Below are 22424 nucleotides of genomic sequence, written 5' to 3'. Positions count from 1 at the left end.
ACATAGATGCAAACTCCTCAACAAAATACTAGCAAACAGAATCCAACAGCACATTAAAAGGATCATACACCATGATCAAGTGAGGTTTATTCCAGGAATGCAAGGATTCTTCAATATATGCAAATCTATCAATGTGATAAACCATATTAACAAATTGAAGGAGAAAAACCATATGATCATCTCAATAGATGCAGAGAAAGCTTTCGACAAATTTCAACACCCATTTATGATAAAAACCCTCCAGAAAGTAGGCATAGAGGGAACCTTCCTCAACAAAATAAAGACCATATATGACAAGCCCACAGCAAACATCATCCTCAATGGTGAAAAACTGAAAGCATTTCCACTAAGATCAGGAACAAGACAAGGTTGCCCACTCTCACCACTCTTATTCAACATAGTTTTGGAAGTTTTAGCCACAGCAAGCAGAGAAGAAAAGGAAATAAAAGGAATCCAAATCGGAAAAGAAGAAGTAAAGCTGTCACTGTTTGCAGATGACATGATACTATACATAGAGAATCCTAAAGATGCTACCAGAAAACTACTAGAGCTAATCAATGAATTTGGTAAAGTAGCAGGATACAAAATTAATGCACAGAAATCTCTGGCATTCCTATATACTAATGATGAAAAATCTGAAAGTGAAATCAAGAAAACACTCCCATTTACCATTGCAACAAAAAGAATAAAATATCTAGGAATAAACCTACCTAAGGAGACGAAAGACCTGTATGCAGAAAATTATAAGACAATGATGAAAGAAATTAAAGATGATACAAATAGATGGAGAGATATACCATGTTCTTGGATGGGAAGAATCAACATTGTGAAAATGACTCTACTACCCAAAGCAATCTACAGATTCAATGCAATCCCTATCAAACTACCACTGGCATTTTTCACAGAACTAGAACAAAAAATTTTGCAATTTGTATGGAAACACAAAAGACCCCGAATAGCCAAAGCAATCTTTAGAACGAAAAAAGGAGCTGGAGGAATCAGGCTCCCTGACTTCAGACTATATTACAAAGCAACAGTAATCAAGACAGTATGGTACTGGCACAAAAACAGAAAGATAGATCAGTGGAACAGGATAGAAAGCCCAGAGATAAACCCACGCACATATGGACCTTATCTTTGATAAAGGAGGCAGGAATGTACCGTGGAGAAAGGACAGCCTCTTCAATAAATGGTGCTGGGAAAACTGGACAGGTACATGTAAAAGTATGAGATTAGATCACTCCCTAACACCATACACAAAAATAAGCTCAAAATGGATTAAAGACCTAAATGTAAGGCAAGAAACTATCAAACTCTTAGAAGAAAACATAGGAAGAACACTCTATGACATAAATCACAGCAAGATCCTTTCTGACCCACCTCCTAGAGTAATGGAAATAAAAACAAAAATAAACAAATGGGACCTAATGAAACTTCAAAGCTTTTGCACAGCAAAGGAAACCATAACCAAGACCAAAAGACAACCCTCAGAATGGGAGAAAACATTTGCAAATGAAGCAACTGACAAAGGATTAATCTCCAAAATTTACAAGCAGCTCATGCAGCTCAATAACAAAAAAACAAACAACCCCATCCAAAAATGGGCAGAAGACCTAAATAGACATTTCTCCAAAGAAGATATACAGAATGCCAACAAACACATGAAAGAATGCTCAACATCATTAATCATTAGAGAAATGCAAATCCAAACTACAATGAGATATCATCTCACACCAGTCAGAATGGCCATCATCAAAAAATCAAGAAACAATAAATGCTGGAGAGGGTGTGGAGAAAAGGGGACACTCTTGCACTGCTGGTGGGAATGTGAAATGGTTCAGCCACTATGGAGAACAGTATGGAGGTTCCTTAAAAAACTACAAATAGAATTACCATATGACCCAGAAATCCCACTACTGGGCATATACCCTGAGAAAACCAAAATTCAAAAAGAGTCATGTACCAAAATGTTCATTGCAGCTCTATTTACAATAGCCCGGAGATGGAAACAACCTAAGCGCCCATCATCAGATGAATGGATAAAGAAGATGTGGCACATATACACAATGGAATATTACTCAGCCTTAAAAAGAAATGAAATTGAGCTATTTGTAATGAGATGGATAGACCTAGAGTCTGTCATACAGAGTGAAGTAAGTCAGAAAGAAAAAGACAAATACCGTATGCTAACACATATATATGGAATTTAAGGGAAAAAAATGTCATGAAGAACCTAGGGGTAAGACAGGAATAAAGACGCAGACCTACTGGAGAACGGACTTGAGGATATGGGGAGGGGGAAGGGTGAGTTTTGACAGGGCGAGAGAGAGTCATGGACATATACACACTAACAAACGTAGTAAGGTAGATAGCTGGGGGGAAGCAGCCGCAAGGCACAGGGATATTAGCTCGGGGCTTTGTGACAGCCTGGAAGGGTGGGATGGGGAGAGTGGGAGGGAGGGAGACGCAAGAGGGAAGACATATGGGAACATATGTATATGTATAGCTGATTCACTTTGTTATAAAGCAGAAACTAACACACCATTGTAAAGCAATTATACCCCAATAAAGATGTTTAAAAAAAAATAAAAAATAAAATCAGCTGATAAACATTAAAAAAAAAAAAAAGATCAGATTAGAAATACATGAAAAAGCAATGAAAGGAACGATAGCAAAGATCAATAAATTAAAAGCTTGGTCTTTCAGAAGATAAACAAAATTGATAAACCATTAGCCAGACTCATCAAGAAAAAAAGGGAGAAAACTCAAAACAATAGAATTAGAAATGAAAAAGGAAAAGTAACAACTTACACTGCAGAAATACAACGAATCATGAGAGATTACTACAAGCAACTACATTCCAATAAAATGGACAACCTGGAAGAAATGAAGAAATTCTTAGAAAATCACAACCTTCTGAGACTGAGCCAGGAAGACCTAGAAAATAGAAACAGACCAATCACAAGCACTGAAATTGAGACTGTGATTTAAAATCTTCCAACAAACAAAAGCTCAGGACCAGATGGCTTCAGAGGTGAATTCTATCAAACATTTAGAGAAGAGCTAACACCTATCCTTCTCAAACCCTTCCAAAGTATAGCAGAGAGAGGAACACTCCCAAACTCATTCTACGAGGCCACCATCACCATGATACCAAAACCAGGCAAAGATGTCACAAAGAAAGAAAACTACAGGCCAATATTACTGATGAACAACCATGCAATAATCCTCAAAAAAATACTAACAAATGGACTCCAACAGCACATTACATGGTTGATACACCATGATCAAGTGGGGTTTATCCCAGGTATACAAGGGTTCTTCAATATACACAAATCAATCAATGTGATACACCATATTAACAAACTGAATGAAAAAAGCCATATGTTCACCTTAATAGATGTAGAAGAATCTTTTGGCCAAGTTTACCACCCATTTATGATAAAAACCCTCCAGAAAGTAGGCATAGAGGAACTTACCTCAACATAATAAAGGCCATATATGACAAACCCACAGCCAACATTGTTCTCAATGGTGAAAAATTGAAACCATTTCCTCTAAGATCAGGAGAAAGACAAGGTTGTCCATTCTCACCACTATTATTCAACAGAGTTCTGGAAGTTTTTGCCATGGCAATCAGAGAAGAAAAAGAAATAAAAGGAATCCAAATCAGAAAAGAAGAAGTAAAGTTGTCACTGTTTGCAGATGACATGATAGTATACATAGAGAATCCTAAAGATGGTACCAGAAAACTACTAGAGCTAATCAATGAATTTGGTAAAGTAGCAGGATACAAAATTAGTGCACAAAAATCTCTTGCATTCCTATACACTAATGATGAAAAATCTGAAAGAGAGATTAAGGAAACACTCCCATTTACCATTGAAACAAAAAGAATCAAATACCTAGGAATAAACCTACCTAAGGAGACAAAAGACCTATATGCAGAAAACTATAATACACTGATGAAAGAAATTAAAGATAATACAAACAGATGGAGAGATATACCATGTTCTTGGATTGGAAGAATCAACATTTTGAAAATGGCTATACTATCCAAACCAGTCTGCAGATTCAATGCAATCCCTATCAAACTGCAACTGGCATTTTTCACAGAACTAGAACCAAAAATTTCACAATTTCTATGGAAACACAAGAGACCCTGAATAGCCAAAGCAATCTTGAGGGAAAAATAAACGGAGCTGGAAGCATCAGACTCCCAGACTTCAGACTACAGTACAAATGCTAAAGTAACCAAGACAGTATGGTAGTGGCACAAAAAAAGAAATATAGATCAATGGAACAGGATAGAAAGCCCAGATAGCACATACTGTCACCTTATTTTTGATAAAGGAGGCAAGAATATACAATGGGGGAAAGACAGCCTCTTCAATAACTGGTGCTGGGAAAACTGGACAGCTACATGTAAAAGAATGACATTAGAATACTCCCTAACACCATACACAAGAGTAAACTCAAAACAGATTAAAGACCTAAATATAAGACCAGACACTGTAAAACTCTTAAAGGAAAACATAGGCAGAACACTCTATGACATAAATCACAGCAAGATCCTTTTTGACCCACCTCCTAGAGAAATGGAAATAAAAACAAAAATAAACAAATGGGACCTAATGAAACTTCAAAGCTTTTGCATAGCAAAGGAAACCATAAACAAGATGAAAAGACAACCCTCAGAATGGGAGAATGTATTTGCAAATGAAGCAACTGACAAAGGATTAATCTCCAAAATTTACAAGCAGTTCATGCAGCTCAATATTAAAAAAATAAACAACCCAATCCAAAAATGGGCAGAAGACCTAAACAGACTTTTCTTCAAAGAGGATATACAGTTTGCCAACAAACACGTGAAAGAATGCTCAACCTCACTAATCATTAGAGAAATGCAAATCAAAACTTCAATGAGGTGTCACCTCACACCAGTCAGAATGGCCATCATCAAAAAGTCTACATGCAATAAATGTTGGAGAGGGTGTGGAGAAATGGGAACCCTCTTGCACTGTTGATGGGTATGTAAACTGATACAGCCACTATGGAGAACAGTATGGAGGTTCCTTAAAAAACTAAAAATAGAACTACCATATGACCCATCAATCCCACTACTGGGCATATACTCTGAGGAAACCATAATTCAAAAAGAGTCATTTACCACCATTTTTTTTTGCAGCTCTATTTACAATAGTCAGGACATGGAAGCAACCTAAGTGTCCATCAACAACTGAATGGGTAAAGAAGATGTGGCACATATATACAATGGAATATTACTCAGCCATAAAAAGAAACGAAATTGATTTATTCGTAGTGAGGTGGATGGACATAGAGTCTATCATGCTGAGTGAAATAAGTCAGAAAGAGAAAAACAAATACTGTATACTAACACATATATATGGAATCTAATTAAAAAAACAAAAAATGGTTCTGAAGGACCTAGGGGCAGGACAGGAATAAAGACGCAGACGTAGAGAATGGGCTTGAGGACACGGAGTAGGGGAAGGGTAAGCTGGGACCAAATAAGAGAGTGCCATGGACATATATACACTACCAAATGTAAAATAGATAGCTAGTGGGAAGCAGCCACATAGCACAGGGAGATCAGCTTGGTGCTTTGTGATCACCTAGAGGCGTGGGATAAGGAGGGTGGGAGGGAGATGAAAGAAGGAGGAGATATGGGGATATATGTATATGTATAGCTGATTCATTTTGTTATAAAGCAGAAACTAACACACCATTATAAAGCCATTATACTCCAGTAAAAATGTTTAAAAAAATATGCAGAAGGAAAGGAAGCCATGGCTCTCATAACATGTACATACAATCTGTGCATGAAACTACTATACATACATAGATTTCATGCCAAGAGAATCTCAGTAGTTTCTAGTAATCTCCCGTTCGTCAAATCTCCCTACTCAGCAGTCTGATTGGAAACCAACTATCCTGAGGCAGTTGCTTAGTGGAGAAAAATTTACAGTTGGTCTTCTTGTTCAAATTAGGGTCAGATAAAATATGAGAACCTTATGTGGTGGCAGGGAGGGATAGTTTAAAGCCCCTCATGGAACTGACTTTGGGTGAGAGATGAGCAGGTGATGGGTGAGTCTAAAACATATTGCAAGTGGTAGCAATGGTTATTATTTTTTTAAAGACTTTTTTGATGTGAACCACTTTTAAAGTCTTTATTGAATTTGTTACAATATTGCTTCTGTTTTATGTTTTGGTTTTTTGGCGGCGAGGCATGTGCGGATCTTAGCTCCCTGACCAGGGATTGAACTCACACCCCCTGCACTGGAAGGTGAAGTCTTAACCACTGGTCCACCAGGGAAGTCCCAGCAATGATTATTATTATCATTCCATTCTAAGTCAAGGTCAAAGTTTATGCTGATTCAACGAGTCTGCAGAAATATGCAGAGTAGGAACTGAACTACAGAAATCAGAGTACCAGGGAGAGAATGGGGATAGGGAGTTAGAAGACTAAGGAAGACAGTTTTGAAAACCAAAATCTGGTCATTATAAAAAATAATATATAAGGGGGGAATCTAAGAGAATTTACGTATCATCTCTTTTATTAGTTCTCTTTGTTTTTAATTTATTAGACGGCATAAGACACTTCTCTCACACTTTCCCCCCAAATCCCTGCCTTGATCCCTTCTTTAAAAAACTAAAAGCACAAGTAATGCCATCTTCTAGATGAAGAGCAAGACTTTCTCTTCTCTTTCCCCTACTTTCCATTTCCTTAATTCATCTTTCTATCTCCAAGTACAGGTGGGAAATAATTGAGGAACAATTTTGGGGGGAATGAAATTTTGATCCCAGTCTACAAGAAATCTCTAGAGATTACTTTCAAACTAAAATTGATTTCATACCCAGTAGAAAGCTTTCATTTCATGAAATGAAAAGCTAAATGATAACAGTCTAAGAACATCTTTCCAAAAGAAGGCACCCTAAGTACACTTGCCCAATTACTACCAAGAAGTATTCTCTTCCTTTTTTTTTAACTTTTTTTTAAAAATTGAAGTGTAGTTGATTTACAATGTTGTATCAGTTTCAGGTGTACAGAAAAGTGATTCAGATATATACATAGAAAGAGATACAGATATAGGTATTCTTTTTCGGGTTCTTTTCCATCATAGGTTATTACAAGGTAATGAATATAGTTCCCTGTGCTATACAGTATGTCATTATTGTGTATCTATTTTATATAGATAATAGTGTGTATCTGTTAATCCTAAACTCCTACTTACACCAAGAAATAAGAGAGAGAATTTCTCTATTGATCACGCTCTGTGTTTTTTATCCAGGGCTAGTGAAATATTCTCTGGGTACCATTGCCAAGCATAATTTTTTTATGGCAGATGTCAGTTATATTTTAGTAAAAGACTAAATTCATTTTCAATTCTCTTGCAAGAGTCTTTCAAGTAATATAGAAAGAACAAGATATTATCAGTGGAGGACAAAAAAACAAAATCAAATTCACGTTAATAAAATGCAATCGTTCACAAGTATTATTACCGATCCACTTCCTACTAATATTTTAGATCAAAATGTTCCAAATTCATTCGGCTCCAATGCTTTGGGTTTTCTGAATTTCCAAAATTACACGTCTATTTGCTGCTGAAATCTGAAAAACCAAGAGAGGCAAGACCAACAAGAAATTTGCGTACACACCAATAGAAAGGGATGCTATTGCATCATTTTCTTCTTACATATTTATTTCTTATTAGTGGTTTAAAGTGATCCATTGATCAAGAAATTAATAGACATTGAAAACTTTCCTGGTTACCACCACTCACATACTCGCCTTTCCTTTAAGGTCTATTCTGCCTTAATCAGAATTTTTACCAAAGAGGGGAGTGGAATGACATGGAAACTCCTAAAATGTTCAGGCACACTATTATCAGTACACCTCTATTAGCTGCATATATAGAAATCTTGGGAAAAATAAGTTTTTTTTTAATTGAGATAGCAGATTGAAATCTTAAATTAATATTTTGTTTATTATTTTTTCATATCCAAGTTTTTAAAAAAATATTCTTTAAGTATAGGACTGTTAATTAGTGATCATTTCATTACTAGAAATAAAAATATGGATTCAGCTTAAAGGTTTCTTCATTATTTAGTGTATTTCTTCTTCACATGCTAGTTATGAACTTTAATTTGGTACCTCTCTCCAAAAATCAAGAGCAGATGAGACACCTAAAAATATCTTCATTTGCATCTGTTTTCCTTCCTTATGAGAAGGAGAGTCATCCCACCTGATTTTGCCTTGACAACAAGGAAATAACTAATGACAATTTGGGAATTAATTCACTGTTCATCTCGCAAGCTAGTATGTCAGGCCCTCCATCGTTTGGTTCAAATTGATGCTAAATTGCAAGAGGGTAGGACAGGAGTCTTTGGCATTTTTCCATTCCATATAGTTGCTAGCAGAGATGATTAATAAAGCTCTCTTGATGTGAATTAAGGAACTCGGTTAAGTGAATTAGATCCTATTTACTCTGTCTTCTTACACAAATATGCTGTTATAAGGTTCTTATTTTTTTTAAGTAGTGGAACAAAATATAACTAAATTACCCCATATTTTTAAAATATGGATCACTTCCTTCCTATAAAAATTTAAGACCAGGTCTCCAGAAAGAAAGACAGAAACATGTATTGATGCACATCAAATCTGCATTGGTTTCTTATTATCACATTAAAGAGACAATCTAAGGATATAAGTTATGACTTAATTTTGATTTTGTTTGCATACCACTACCTAATGTACATAAAACGACCATCACAGAACAAAACAGATACACCCAACAGCTAGCTGCATTTAAATGATTTTAAAATAGGTGCTTATAAAAAGTCAATTTTTGGTGTTTAGCTGCTTAGGAATGAAACAAATAACAGATATGTTTTCATGTTGATTTTCTCTGGCAGGACTGGGAATTCCCACATTTCATGGGAGATGTCGATGTAAATCTTCCCGGTTTGCACACGCCTCACATGCAGTTCAAGATTCCTTTCTTCCAGAAGATCTTCAAGGAGGAATATCGTATTCACATAACAGGTATAATTTTGAACACAATTTGATTGTCTCCTAGTTAGAGTCATGCTGGCTGCTATAAAAGGCAAAGCAAATGGTAACATTTTAGAGGCATACAGGAATATGGTTTTATTTTACTCACGTAACAGTGCGAGGCGGTTCCAGATCAGCAAGGGGCTGTGGACCATCATTCTGGGACTTAGATTCCTGGTGACTTTAACAATTTCAACTTCAACATCCACTGAGCAAATGGGAATAATGAGAATGGGGAAAATGACTAAGAGGGTTTGCCTGTTTCTTAACTCCCTGGCCTGGAAATAAAACATGTCACCTCCATGCACATTCCATGGGGAATAACTAGTGAGATAGCCCCACGTAGAGTTGAGGAGAGCAGAGAGATATGGTCCCCCATTGGGCAGCCACTTGTGATGTCATGTCTCATGTTCTAGCCTAGGAGTATCAGAGATGAGTCATATCTTTGTTATGGATTGTTTGCTATCTCTGCCACACTCCATAGACCACTACACCTCAGTTTTGTTCATTAAGTGGGTTTCTTTTTCACAACATACAGCTCAGTATATTTTTTTGTCGTGAATACTCTTTATGCTTTGTTCTTCATTTGCTTCTGAGATCAAAACAGTGGTACCCTAGAGCTCCAATCAGACCATGTGCCTTTAGGGAGTTGGGCCGCTTCCCATTTGATTGAGTAAAACTTATTGCTGTGGCAGGGCTCATGTTTGTCTCAGGCGATTCTCTTGTGGATCCTCAGATTATTCCATTTTCAGATGTGTCCTGCTCTTGAAGTAGCTCGAATATGATTTATTATAATCTTCTTCCATGACAACTCAGTCATTCTCATCTAAACAAGGCTTCCCAGAGCTTCGTTTTATACCACTTTTTCTCTTTATAACAAGAAGCAGTCAGCTGAATGTTCACAAAGAGAGAATGGCATTGGTTCTCAAGCTGTTCAAATGCAGGTAATGAATGTGTGTGTGTTTTAAGGACAATGGCCTAGGATCCCACACCTGCTATAATAAAAACTGCTGAAGAAATCTGTGCTTACACGACCGTCTGTGCTGCCGAATAAAAATAGCCTGAGCACAGAAAACGTGAACATCTGAGTACTGCAAAAAACCTTTGCTCAACTTGAAGGCTGTTTTTTGCTTTGAGCATGAGGCAACCTCCCTAAATTGGAGAATGAGCTCATGAATAGGGAAGATGCAGCAGGTTTCTTTTCTATTCAAAATGATTGAGGCTCTTCTATTAAATTCACTGGGTAAATCAATCAATTTGAGTTCAGGTCACATAGTGTGGTTTCAGAGTCCCCACTTAATCTCTGCAGCATGCTACCCTCTCCGACTTCTAAAACAGCTATGACACACGTGGTATCATCATATCCCTTTGGGTGGGCTTTTGACGGGACCATCTGTTCTTGCTATCAGCTCTTGTCTCAGACCATCATGGCACTAATATTGTCTCTGACTGAATATCAGAAGCCTTATCAAAAATATATTGTTTGAGTGCAGAATATCAGGTTTAAAAAAGGGGGTAATAGAGGAAGACTCAGAAAATCCACCAACCAGAAAGAAAAATAAAGCTGTTAAAATATTTAATTTCGGGTGCTTTTGCATGGCTTTGTCATATATGCTGCCATTTATAGACAGGTGCAGGGGTAGGTTTTGTGGTTCCCAAAGCTTACACAATTTGGAATGCTTTACTTAAGAATATGAATACAAAATTACAACTAAAACTTGTATTCAGTGTCTGGGAAGGGAGCCAGGCACACAGGAATCTCTGATGATTCAGCATCATTACTTTCAAGGTAAAGCCTCCTGTGCCTTTGAACTAAAACATTCATCCCACCAAGTATTATTTTCTAAAAATGTAAAAGGAGGAAAGGCTAGCTAAGTTTTTGCAATAGAGACTTCACATTAATAAAGTTTTCCAGAAGATGGAAATATATTATAATTAAGGCTTTGGGGTAGTATTTGCCAAATTATGCTGATTATCATATCATCCAGGAATTTTATAAATATACAGATTGTTGGGCCCCATTTCTAGTGGTCCCAACCCAGTAGGTCTGGGCAAAGGCCAAGGAATGGGACTTTTGTAAAGCTGCCCTGGGTGATGCTGACCGTTGAGAACTGCTCCTTTCTGATTGAGAAGACACCGGTGCGGTCAGACTGTCTCCCTGAGAAGAGCCATGCAAATGATTGGGTATCTGGACCTACTAGGAAGGCTTTCGAGGATTCTGGCTCTTAAATTCAAAATAAGATAGGATACATGTGGGCTTTGGGGTGAAGGGCTCCACCATAAACTATTTAAATCCAGTTTGTGGTAAGATGGTCATGTGCTTCCCCAGATCCAAGATAAAAATTTCTAGGAAAATGGTGACAGGTTTGGAGGCTGAAAAAAGAACTTTCCCCTCTTGTTTTGTTCTGTTGCTCTCTTTGTTCTGTGAATTGGTGAAGAGGTTGCTGAAGCCACCCTGGAGCATCACCCATCTCCCCTGAAAGGCCTTTGACTTTATCTGATGTTGTAAGATAGTTGTTTCTGGGCAAACCCAGGCAAAACCCCCCAAACACAGTGCTACATGTTGTATTTTAACATGCTTAATCGTTAGTAGCCCACAAATTTCCAAGTGAACTACAAACGCTAGCTTGATAGGTTCCTTCAAGTTCTGCTTCTTTTCGTAAAGAGACCCTAATGCTTTCCTTGTTTAGCAAATCACCCCTGGGAGTATTAAGTGTGAAACCCTCTATATCCATCTATGTTTCTCAAACTTTATGTATATGAGAATCACCTAGAGAGCTTGTATAAAAGATCAATCAGCCACACACCCAGAGTCAGATGCCTGAGGTAGGAGGTGGAGCCTAGAATCTGCCATCCTCTGAAGCACCACCAATGCTGCCTACGCAGGCAGCCAGAGAACCACACTTTGAGAAGCACTGCTACTGAGAAACATTTTCTATAGTTAGAATTCCTCTCATCTCAGCTTTTATTTATTTTCTATGCACTTCTTAAAACAAAAGCCAAGGGGCAGAATGCAAATTCAATAGAAATGGGGTAGCCAGTGAGAAAGGCATATGGTAGGGGCCTGACAGGAGCTAGAAAGTTCAGAGCTGGGACCAACAGAGGAGGTCCCAAAGCAGAGCATGACCAGAGAAAAGGTCCAGAAGAAGCTGGAGCCAGGGCTAGGAAGGGATCCTGCAGACCTCCAGATAGCTCTGTCTATTGCTTTCTCTGTCTGTGTTTGTTCTGCACCAGAAGAGCCTCGACAAGGCTGGCTGGGGTTCTCCCAGGGTCAAGGATGCCTTGATAGCCTCAACTATTATTTCTCTGTGATCTAGAAAAGATGTTCAGTGCATGCTGAAGCAATGGAATGTAAAGACTTGGTGCATAGGTTCCAGCCCTGCTACTAACTGTTGGCAGGGCCTTTGTCAAGCTCTTTAACCTCTTAGAGGTTCAGTTTTCTCATCTGTTAAATGGGGACAGTAATGGTACTTATCCCATAGGATTGCAGCGAGAATGAAATTGATTAATATGTACAAGGCACTTAAAACACTGCCTGCCATGAAGTAAGCACTCAATACGTTCTCAGTATTTTTACCTAAAGCTTTTCCTTTCATCCCTCCAGAATCTGGCTTTCCTATTTAATTCACAAACATTAGGTAGCCTGAGAGAGGGCTCTCAAATTACTTTTCCACTATTCGGAGTCCTTTCCTGTTATTTACTGTGCTGAGTCATCAAGAAAGAGAAATCTAAGAATGAAAATAAAAAAATCTCTCTCCCAATGAAATGCTCTGTATGTAGACGGTTATCTGACACTGATGAGTTCCCATTGACATTCTAAAAGCCTTTATGATTTGAGTATTTTTTAATCCTAGTTCCTAGCTAGTTTTATTTATGGATGTCAGAAATAACTTGAATTGTTGCATCTGTTTAGCTCATCTGGATCCCCCTTGACAGATGGTTTGCTGCAGTATGTATGAGCTTTCAGTTTATAAGCTGGGCTACAGCTTATAAAAAATAAATCATCTCTATCCAAGGGTGTGTTAAAATATTTTTTTCTGGGAATTTTGACTTCAGTAATAAAGGGGATAAATGGTTAGTGATTCAGTCACATTGGTGCTTTTAGCCCAAGTCCATTGTTCTTCTCCTAAAAGTAAGTGCTAAATGCAACTGTGTAATTATCTCTTTTGCCCTCTTCCCTTTTACCTATAAGGTGAGTGCAAAGATGGATTCAAAATGTGATGCACTAAGTCTCAAGAGAGGAATGGCCTCTCAATTTAGTCTTGGAAGCTCCTATGAGTCCTATTAATGCCAATCCCGGTGGAAGCTCTGCCATCTGTCATCCCAGCCAGACAAAGAAAGTGTCCCATTGGTGGCCATCATCTGAGTAAATTAGGAGAGGGTTGGGGGAAAGGCCAGAAGGAAGGCCTGTGCATCTGTGAGGAGAGAATTCACACTGCTGGCACGATGATTCCCATGGGAAGCCTTTCTGCAAAAATGGAAAATGTAGAAGTAAACAAGCCTCTGTAGGTCTGTGTTCTATTTCAGTTTCCTGAGATGCATGAGGGCACAGGTGCTTTACAATGGTGAGAATGTGGAAAATAATGCTGAAAACCCCTTCATTTTATTTCCATAGGTGCCTGATTTCTGGCAAATGAGCTCCCAAAGATTGTTTTTTAAAGAGTTCTCCTGTGTCAAACACATCATGGAAAGTGCTGGTGAGGGCAGGCCAGGGGTCCATCCAGCAGAATATTTTGTCTGGCAAAGTTAGCAAGGGACTTGTTATAGGGAAATACAATGCATCCCCTTCACCATGACAGTCCCCAGTGATCGTGAACTTATCCAAAGTACACAAGGATCTCTTGCTATTCTCTCAGTTATGAACTTTCCTAAACCTTTCCTGAAGCAATTTCCATTTTCAACACATTTGTGAAGCTCTAGGAGTTTACTATGTAAGTAAACTATGTTTACTTGTACACAAAGCAGCAATCCCTTTTATTTGTCCCAAACTCATCTTCTTCAAGGCCATGGTTGCTTTGCCCACTGCCTGTCAGTCCTTGCTGTCCCTAAGCTGGTCTGTCCTGTCCACGCTGAGATATTCTGGGTTCACTTATGCATAGATGAGGATTTTTGTCATAAAACTCACGTGATTTTCAGGAATTTGTCTTTACATCCAGAAGAAAGACTTGAAATATATAATTGATATAATCTTTGAGACGAATGTTTTGTTTTTCCCAATTTTCCAGATTTTATCTTATTTTTATCTTAATTTTATTTTATTTTAGCAGTATCCTGGAATTCACCAGATCATGGCGACACGTGTATATGACTTGAAAGACTAGAACTTCACTCCTCGAAATTTTTCTGGACACAGTATCTCAGACATTTACCTAATGATTAGTGGACATTTTTTGAGTTAACATGTGTCTAAAGCTAAGCTAAGATCTAGGGAATACGGAAATGAGTGGCACAGTTCCCAATCTCAAGAAAGTCAGAGTTTGAGGGTCATCTAATTCACTACAACTGCATGGCCCTTTCTTTCACATTTTATCATCACAAGTTTCTACCTCTATTCATCATATTGGATTATGTCCTAAAGGAGTAGTAGCCCACTTACGGAAATGACAATGACAAGAGAGGTACTTTGAGACACTATATTCATTTGCTTTTAAGTCTTAAGGAGATAATTTATTAACTCAAGTTAACTCTCATTAGTTCATCAATTATTTAGTCATTATCTTCAATTTGCTAAATGGTCTCCTCATGGCCCAAGCACTTAATGTGGTTTCTAGATATCCCTAAAATACCTAGGGGGACATAAAGAGATGCTAACTCAGTGAGCACTGTTTTCACTGATCATGTCTGGAGTGAGAGGACATTGAATACGGCCAAGAAGCCTGTTACAGCAAACTGTTATTTATTTAATTATCCGAACGTTGTCTTCTTCAAGGCCATGGTTCCCTGCTATCCCATAATGGATACTAAATGGATCTATGGAGCGTGACCACTGGACGCAAGAGTCTGGCTTAGCGGTGACACCCACTTGGTATAGAGGGTGCTCACAGCACAGCTCAACCTCAATGCTGACTGGCAACCCTACTGAGTAAAAGATTTTACAAAATATTATAATTGCATATTTGAATCATGAAAGGTTCATTATATGGTGGAAATATCATCACTTATAGCTTTTTTCCTTAGTTGAAAAAATAGCACTTTCCCCCAAACTGTTGTCATTTCCTATGCTGAGTGAGGGTGATATTTAATGAAGAATTCTTTTAAAATTAACTAGCCCAGGATTCTATAAACTCCCACAAAGTAAAATGATAAAACTACCACTGTAATATCATTTTTAACAATCAGTAAGATTCATTAAAAGCACAAAACACAAGAAAGAGGTAATCCCACCAACACCATGCAGGGATTTCTTGTTAAAGGAGACAATGAGGTATTTCGAGAAGGAGATTAATAGAAATAATGTATGGATTATTACCCTTCCTCCTTGCTGATTACATTATGCTATGTAGTTGAAACAGCAGGGGAAAATGCAAAATCTCTCATGTGATAAATGCCAAAATACCAAGCCTCTTGTTATGGTTGATTGTCGGTTCACAACACCACACATGGAAAAATGACAGTAGAAGCACTTCTAGTCTTTTTTTTTTTTTTTTGCGGTACGCGGGCCTCTCACTGTTGTGGCCTTTCCCGTTGTGGAGCACAGGCTCTGGACACGCAGGCTCAGTGGCCATGGCTCACGGGCCCAGCCGCTCCACGGCATGTGGGATCTTCCGGGACCAGGGCACGAACCTGTGTCCCCCGCATTGGCAGGCGGACTCTCAACCACTGCACCACCAGGGAAGCCCTTTTTTTTTTTTTAGTCTTTTGTTTTTTGTGTCTTATACCTTGTCATGTGTGTCATTTCAGGGACTCAAAATTATCTTTTTATGGCAAACTGTGTTTCTCAGAACATACAATCTTTTTTTTAAGGAAAGCTTTCTGCATCTGAAAATTGTGTATTGCACCTTTTTTGCTCTAATGGTGAGAATTTTCTGGTCCATCATAAAACACTGAGGTTTAGGTGACGTTTATTTCACAGAATCATCAAAGAGACTTTTAGGACAGGGAAGAAATCTCAAGGATTATATGGCTCAACTCCTTCACTTTATAGACAAGAACACTAAGGTTGAGTTGTCTCACCTGATTTTGCTTTCTAGTTTGCTGCATCTCAGAAAACTGGTTTTTAAAGAGGAGAGAGTATTACCAAAGTAATAAAACACTGTATAGGAAAATGGAAGAATGGATGATAGAGAAAGATGAACATCCTTCCTTGTACAAATGGATAAATGGACCAGAAGTTATGTCAGGTGGGCAGGAAACAAACAAAAAGTAAGAAGAGCCATTTCTTCTATATTTTCAGCTGTTCCAAGTTTCGAATGAGTGGCTACAGCAGTGGGGGGAAGGACAATACTACCTTCACAGAGGAGAAAAGGAAATAAATCAATAGGGATCCTGCTTCAGTTGATTCTCTCCTCTCTGCACTTCCCCACCTCCCAACACGATCTGTCTGCAGAGGAGGGGAAGAATCTATCTGCTTCCAAATTTGTGTGTATAAAAGACCTTGTCTCTGGACTAATACTACTGCAAGCTGTAGACAAATTACAGTTGCTAAGGATTTTTAACAAGTTAAATATGGTGATTCAGAAAGCATATTTACATATAACTATACACTAGATCCTCTTGCATAATTAGTCCAGTGATATCTACCCAGTAATGTCAGTGCTTAGTAATGTATTCTGTTTTATCCAAACTGAAACATTTAGGATATATCTTTGTTACAAATCCTTACACACTCTTCTCTCTCTCTTTTCTATCACTAAGATCTTGTATTAACTGGATTGAAGAAGTAGAAGGAAGAACTGGCAGAAATAATGCTACCCTACATTTTTGGCAAACAATACATTTCAGAGAACATTTAAATATAACCTCTCATTTTATCCTCACAATAATCCTTTGAAGTGGTTATGTTGGTATTATTCTCCATTTCATAGAACAAAAAGTTGAATAGTTAATAAGTAGAAGGATTTGGGGGAAGAGGACAGAATCATAGAACTGGGAGGCATCTAGTTCTGTTTCCTCAATTTGAAAATAAAATTGCTGAGATCTGGAGAGGTTAAACAAGTTACCCAAGGTTGTATTATTTAAGATGAGTATTAGATCTCCATCTGCTGGTGTCCAGCCTGCAGTTTTTGTCACTATGGTACTCTCTCTCACAAATCAGTAAAGATGTGTTAGAGCAGGGTGATGGTATCCCTGTCAGGCAACACATTCTTAATGCATGTCTCCTTCATCCTATCTAAATATTCAGACACCAGGTCATGTGAGAAGCAACATAATGTGATCCTTTAGTGTGACAGTTTAGTGGTCAAACTTACCCAGCACCATTCATCTTGGGTAGAGAAAATAATTTGAAAAAATGGAAAAAATCCCCTTCTATCCTCAGGGTTCCTTCAGTTTGATCGCTGTACATTCACTACCACTTTTATTCTCTGCTTTTATTTTTTCCTTTGACTATTAAACATTCCCTGAGCATCTTCTCCTCACCAGGAAAGCACCCTTCTCCAAGCTCCGTGAGCATTCCTCTTTTTCCTCGCTGATTCCATGATGCTGCTAATGTTCCGTTTCTGATGTCATTACCCTGGAAACAGTCCTTTATGAAGGACTGCTCTGTTCATGAGTGTATAAAAGTGACCAAGAGCGGGTACACATTTTTCCAAGGGACCTTTATGAGTCAAGAAGGTGATGGTCAGTCACACAAGTCCAAGGACCTCTTCCCCTCACCATCCAGTCTGGCTTCATAACCCATGTAGGTTACAACAAGGGAATAAGTATGGATCTTCTTCAACAGAGAAGTATCCAAAGTCCCTCTCCCAACTGCTTCTATCACAGAAGCTACAAATTAGTGCCTCCGAGATACTGAATGATAATCCCTGAACTTTTATATATCACCTGTCTCTCATTCTGGTTGGCCTTTTTTTCCTATGATAGTCTCCATTCTTTCCCTTCTCTCTCCCTTCAGGCCCTCTCTTCCACATTACCTGATCTTTTTCTGTATGTTATTCTATCTGCAGCAAAAAAAAAACATATACTAGAAAGAAACATAACATTTTCCAAACCGTTCCCTGTCTTGCTTTTCTTTCTGGGACCACATGAATTGCTATTTCCTGCAAAATCTTTTCTGCAGAATTTAGCCCTCAGTTTTTATTCCGTTTTCTCAACATCTGCAGAATTAATGGTTTGTATCACTCCTTTGGCACCTCTTAAATGTGGCCTCTTATTATTATTTATCTGTTGATGTCTCTTTCCTATTTCCCCCATAAGATGATGAGTTCCTTCCTAGAAGGCAGTAGCATATGTCTTCAGCATCTACTAAGGTACCCTCCACAGAGTCTATTCTGAGCACAATAAATGTTTGGCAATGATGCTCACCTTTGTATTTGAATTTCTCTGGCTTGAGCTTTCTTAATTTGTTTTATGGTTGATTCTGTTTTCGTTTTGAAGATTCAAGAGGGCAGGAGTCGTTTGAACTTAACAGTACCAGATGTTATAAACATTTTATCATATCTGGAAAAGTTTCCAATGTTCTATCTTACTTTGCAGTTTGGGTGTGCCAAATAAATCATTCAGGCAAGAGCTTCCATTACAAATATTATAAACCCTGTATAGTTGAATGATTTCAGGACAGGCAGAGTTATAATTTCCCTTCATATGATTTATATAACTTCTCTTCATAGAGAAGAAGTTGCACCTTCCCATGCAAATGAAGACATTATCATGACTTAGGCAAGGCTTTGATGATAATAATAGTAGCAATTACTGAGTTCCTATTATGTACCAGGCATTGTGCTTAGTATCTAATAATCTCATGAAATGCTAACAGCTTAATAAGTACTGTTATTTTCTGCTTGTAAAGAAATTGGAGTTTAGAGAATTTAAACAACTAACCCAAGGTCACATAGCTAGTAGGTTTGGGAGCCAGCCCCGGATTAAAGTTCTTCAACCTTGCATATAATAGGAGATTGAAAATGTGTAATGATGATGATAAAATACTTTCTTAAACTCTTTACAAAGTTATATTTTTATAGAGCTATGTGTTCTATTGGAGTACATATTTAAAAATACATTTTTACCAATCTTAGTTTAAGAAGTTTGCCCAAGGTCCTATCTCTCATGTGAAGCAGTAACTTAATAATGTTCACTATCACTATTTTTAAATACAAAATAAAATAATTTTGACATAACACATATAATTATAACTAAAACTTTTAGAACCTGTTATAAATATCACATAATTTTGCAAAACTATGAGCTGAGTATTACTATATTATTATGACACACTAAAACTTGGAATAAATTATAATAAAAATTATAATGGAATCTAGTATCCCTTGAAATTTTTTCAACATTCTTTCCATTTAAAGGTGCAAAGATTTCACTAGGTAGTATGTCTCTAAATAATACCTTATTTATGTAAGATTTTTAAATACTACAAAGAAGTCATAATAATTACAGTCTCTCCAAATCATGTCTTCTACAGCTATGGTTATATTTATATGTCTGATAAATGGATTCTGTTCAATGAGAATTTGATGCAATTATTTTTAAAGTCTTGAAATGAATGCTCAAGGATTATTGATCTGAATCACATCAACTAATGGTTTAATCAACAGGTCACCTACAAAGAGTAATGTGAATTCAATTGATATACTGCTGTGCTTGCACTGCAAAATGATTTCTTTCTTTCCCTGGCTTAATTATAAAACTGTAAGAGATAGTCAATCATACGTTGGACTTTTCTTAAGAATTTCATCAGAACTTTGGTTTAAACCTTAATTAAATTGTTCTATAGAATAACCTACATGGAACCAAATTTGAGTATAACTGTGGTGCCTTAAAAACCAGGAGACTTAATCTAGAAAGTGTAGTTACCATAAATTACTGGCTCTGGGATCTACAGTTACATTTTCACATGCCTAGAATCCATTTAGGAAATCCCCATTGCCAATTCACTTAATGGCAGCATAACACTCTCAAAAAATTTTTAGCAGGTCTAAAATATTAACAATTTATGCTATAATACCAGTATCTCCATTTTGTAGGAGAAAACTCTATTGCAGTTTTATAGGTCTTTGACTAACATGCAGTATTTCTTTTTTAATGCAGGTAAATGGTTTAACTATGGGATTATCTTTCTCGTCTTGATTTTGGATCTTAATATGTGGAAGAATCAGATTTTTTATAAGCCTCATGAATATGGACAGTATATTGGCCCAGGGCAGAAGATATATACAGTGAAAGACTCAGAGAGTCTAAAGGATTTGAACAGAACCAAGCTATCCTGGGAATGGCGGTCCAATCACACCAACCCTCAGACTAATAAAACCTATGTTGAGGGAGACATGTTCTTACACAGCAGGTTCATAGGGGCAAGCCTTGATGTCAAGTGTCTGGCTTTTGTGCCAAGTCTGATAGCTTTTGTGTGGTTTGGATTCTTCATTTGGTTCTTTGGACGGTTTTTGAAAAATGAGCAAGGCATGGAGAATCAAGACAATACTTACACACGCATGAAAAGAAAATCCCCATCAGAACAAAGCAAGGACATGGGAATCACGCGAGAAAACACCCAGGCCTCAGTGGAAGACCCGTTGAATGACCCCCCCTTGGTGTGCATCAGGTCTGACTTCAATGAGATTGTCTACAAGTCTTCCCACCTAACGTCAGAGAACTTGAGCTCGCACTTAAATGAATCGACCAGCGCCACGGGGGGAGGCGACCCAGATCCAACGACTTCTAAAAGTACACCAACGAACTAGAACCGATTATTGGGGGATAGCACAAAGAGCAACCCTGGGTGTAACTTTCAAAAGTTAGTCTTTCCTTTTGTAAATGTTAAGGTTTACATAGCGTTAGGTAAAGAAATACAAATGATGCCACAACGGTGCTCAACATGCTTTTTCTAGGACTCATTGTTTTCTATTTGTATTATGATACCTGTGCCTACAGTATATCTAACAGTCCTCTAGAGATTGCTTTTTCACAGTTGTACAAGCTACTTACTGACTTTACAGCCTAGTAGATTAGCTGGTTACCCATGTGTCTGATGTTCAACCATAGTGGTGCCTTGAGACATTAAACTTTTTAACTGTACCAGAAACGAAGTATGGAACAGTTCTCTAACCTGCTTCACATGGGTTTTTTTTTTATACAATTATTTTGATCTCCACTTGATGTCTGAGCAGGACACAGATATAGTCAAGATGTGGCTCAGGAAGTATGTCTCGGTTTCTTATTCAGCAGCGGAGTTGGTACTTTGACAGCTGGACTGCAGAGAAGCATTGTGATTACCTTTGAATTTTTATTGGCTGTCTGCCAAACACAAATACAGATGCAGAATTCAGTAATAGGAGAGTGATAATCCATCATGGGTCACTACTTGTGAAATGTGACTTTCTCCAACCAGTAATTGCAATTAGATAATAATACCTAATTATGTTTTCCCAAGTAAGGTAAATTGCTACCTGATTAAAAATCCTGCCCTTCACCTTTAGGAACAAAGGTTAAGATGCACAGTTAGGTGAACTCTCAAATTTATTGGCATTTACACAAAGCCCTAGAAAACCAAGAAACTGAAGTTTTAATTATGTGAGGGTTGCACAGCCTACCATTCACAATATTTGTACATCTTTCTGTAAATATGGTTGTTGACAGTGAAAATTGAAAAACATATGCCAACCCTGAGCAAGGGAACTCCTCTAAAAAACCATGCTATGGAACTATGTAAGGTAGAAAAAAGGATGTGCATGAAAGAGTCTGTTTACTGGCTTGTTTTGTGTGTGTTTTGTTATTTTTGTTTTCTTTTTTTAAGAACTAAACATCACACATTAATAAATCAGAATTATACATCCGTAATTATGTATTGTAGTTTTTTGTTTATAGTAGAAGAGATCAATTGTATCTTAGTTTAACAACAGCTCATTAATTTTTTTTTTTTTAACTCAGAGCCAAGCAGGCTAAGAAATGGAATGCTCCCAACTTGCTTTAATTTTGTTCCATAAATTGTGGTTACATGTTCCTTGAGGGGGTTGGGGAAGATCACTTTTAAGGCAAAATTATTTTCCTGTCACATACTGACATAGCTGTATTTTGTCTTTATGATTTTTTAAAACCTCTATTGTTTTGATCTATCTTCTTTTAAGCTTGCAGCATGTTAAATTTAGCATACGTAATAGAACTCTGTCACTTGAGAGTCAGCTTTAATAAACATCTTTCTATGATTGTTTACTAGGCAATTGGAACCATACCCCTGCTGTTTATT

At 37.5% G+C, this 22424-nt stretch overlaps 1 protein-coding gene across 2 annotated transcripts in view; it reads left to right on the top strand.

Moving 5' to 3' along the window:
* The window catches only part of TMEM117 (transmembrane protein 117), a 556152-nt gene extending 534139 nt beyond the window's left edge, over positions 1-22013 (top strand). Inside the window, exons 7-8 of one of the 2 annotated variants that reach the window (XM_065887475.1) lie at positions 8938-9067; positions 20273-22013. In XM_065887475.1, coding sequence (XP_065743547.1) covers positions 8938-9067; positions 20273-20922 — 780 coding nt within the window. In that variant the 3' untranslated portion in view covers positions 20923-22013. The remainder of the gene's footprint in view (positions 1-8937; positions 9068-20272) is intronic. The other variant, XM_065887476.1, reaches the window with a different exon arrangement.
* The last annotated feature ends 411 nt before the right edge of the window (positions 22014-22424 follow it).

This window comes from Phocoena phocoena, chromosome 11, assembly GCF_963924675.1.
Source record: "Phocoena phocoena chromosome 11, mPhoPho1.1, whole genome shotgun sequence".
Classification (NCBI taxonomy): Eukaryota; Metazoa; Chordata; class Mammalia; order Artiodactyla; family Phocoenidae; genus Phocoena; species Phocoena phocoena.
This window is presented reverse-complemented; position numbering and strand designations above follow the sequence as displayed.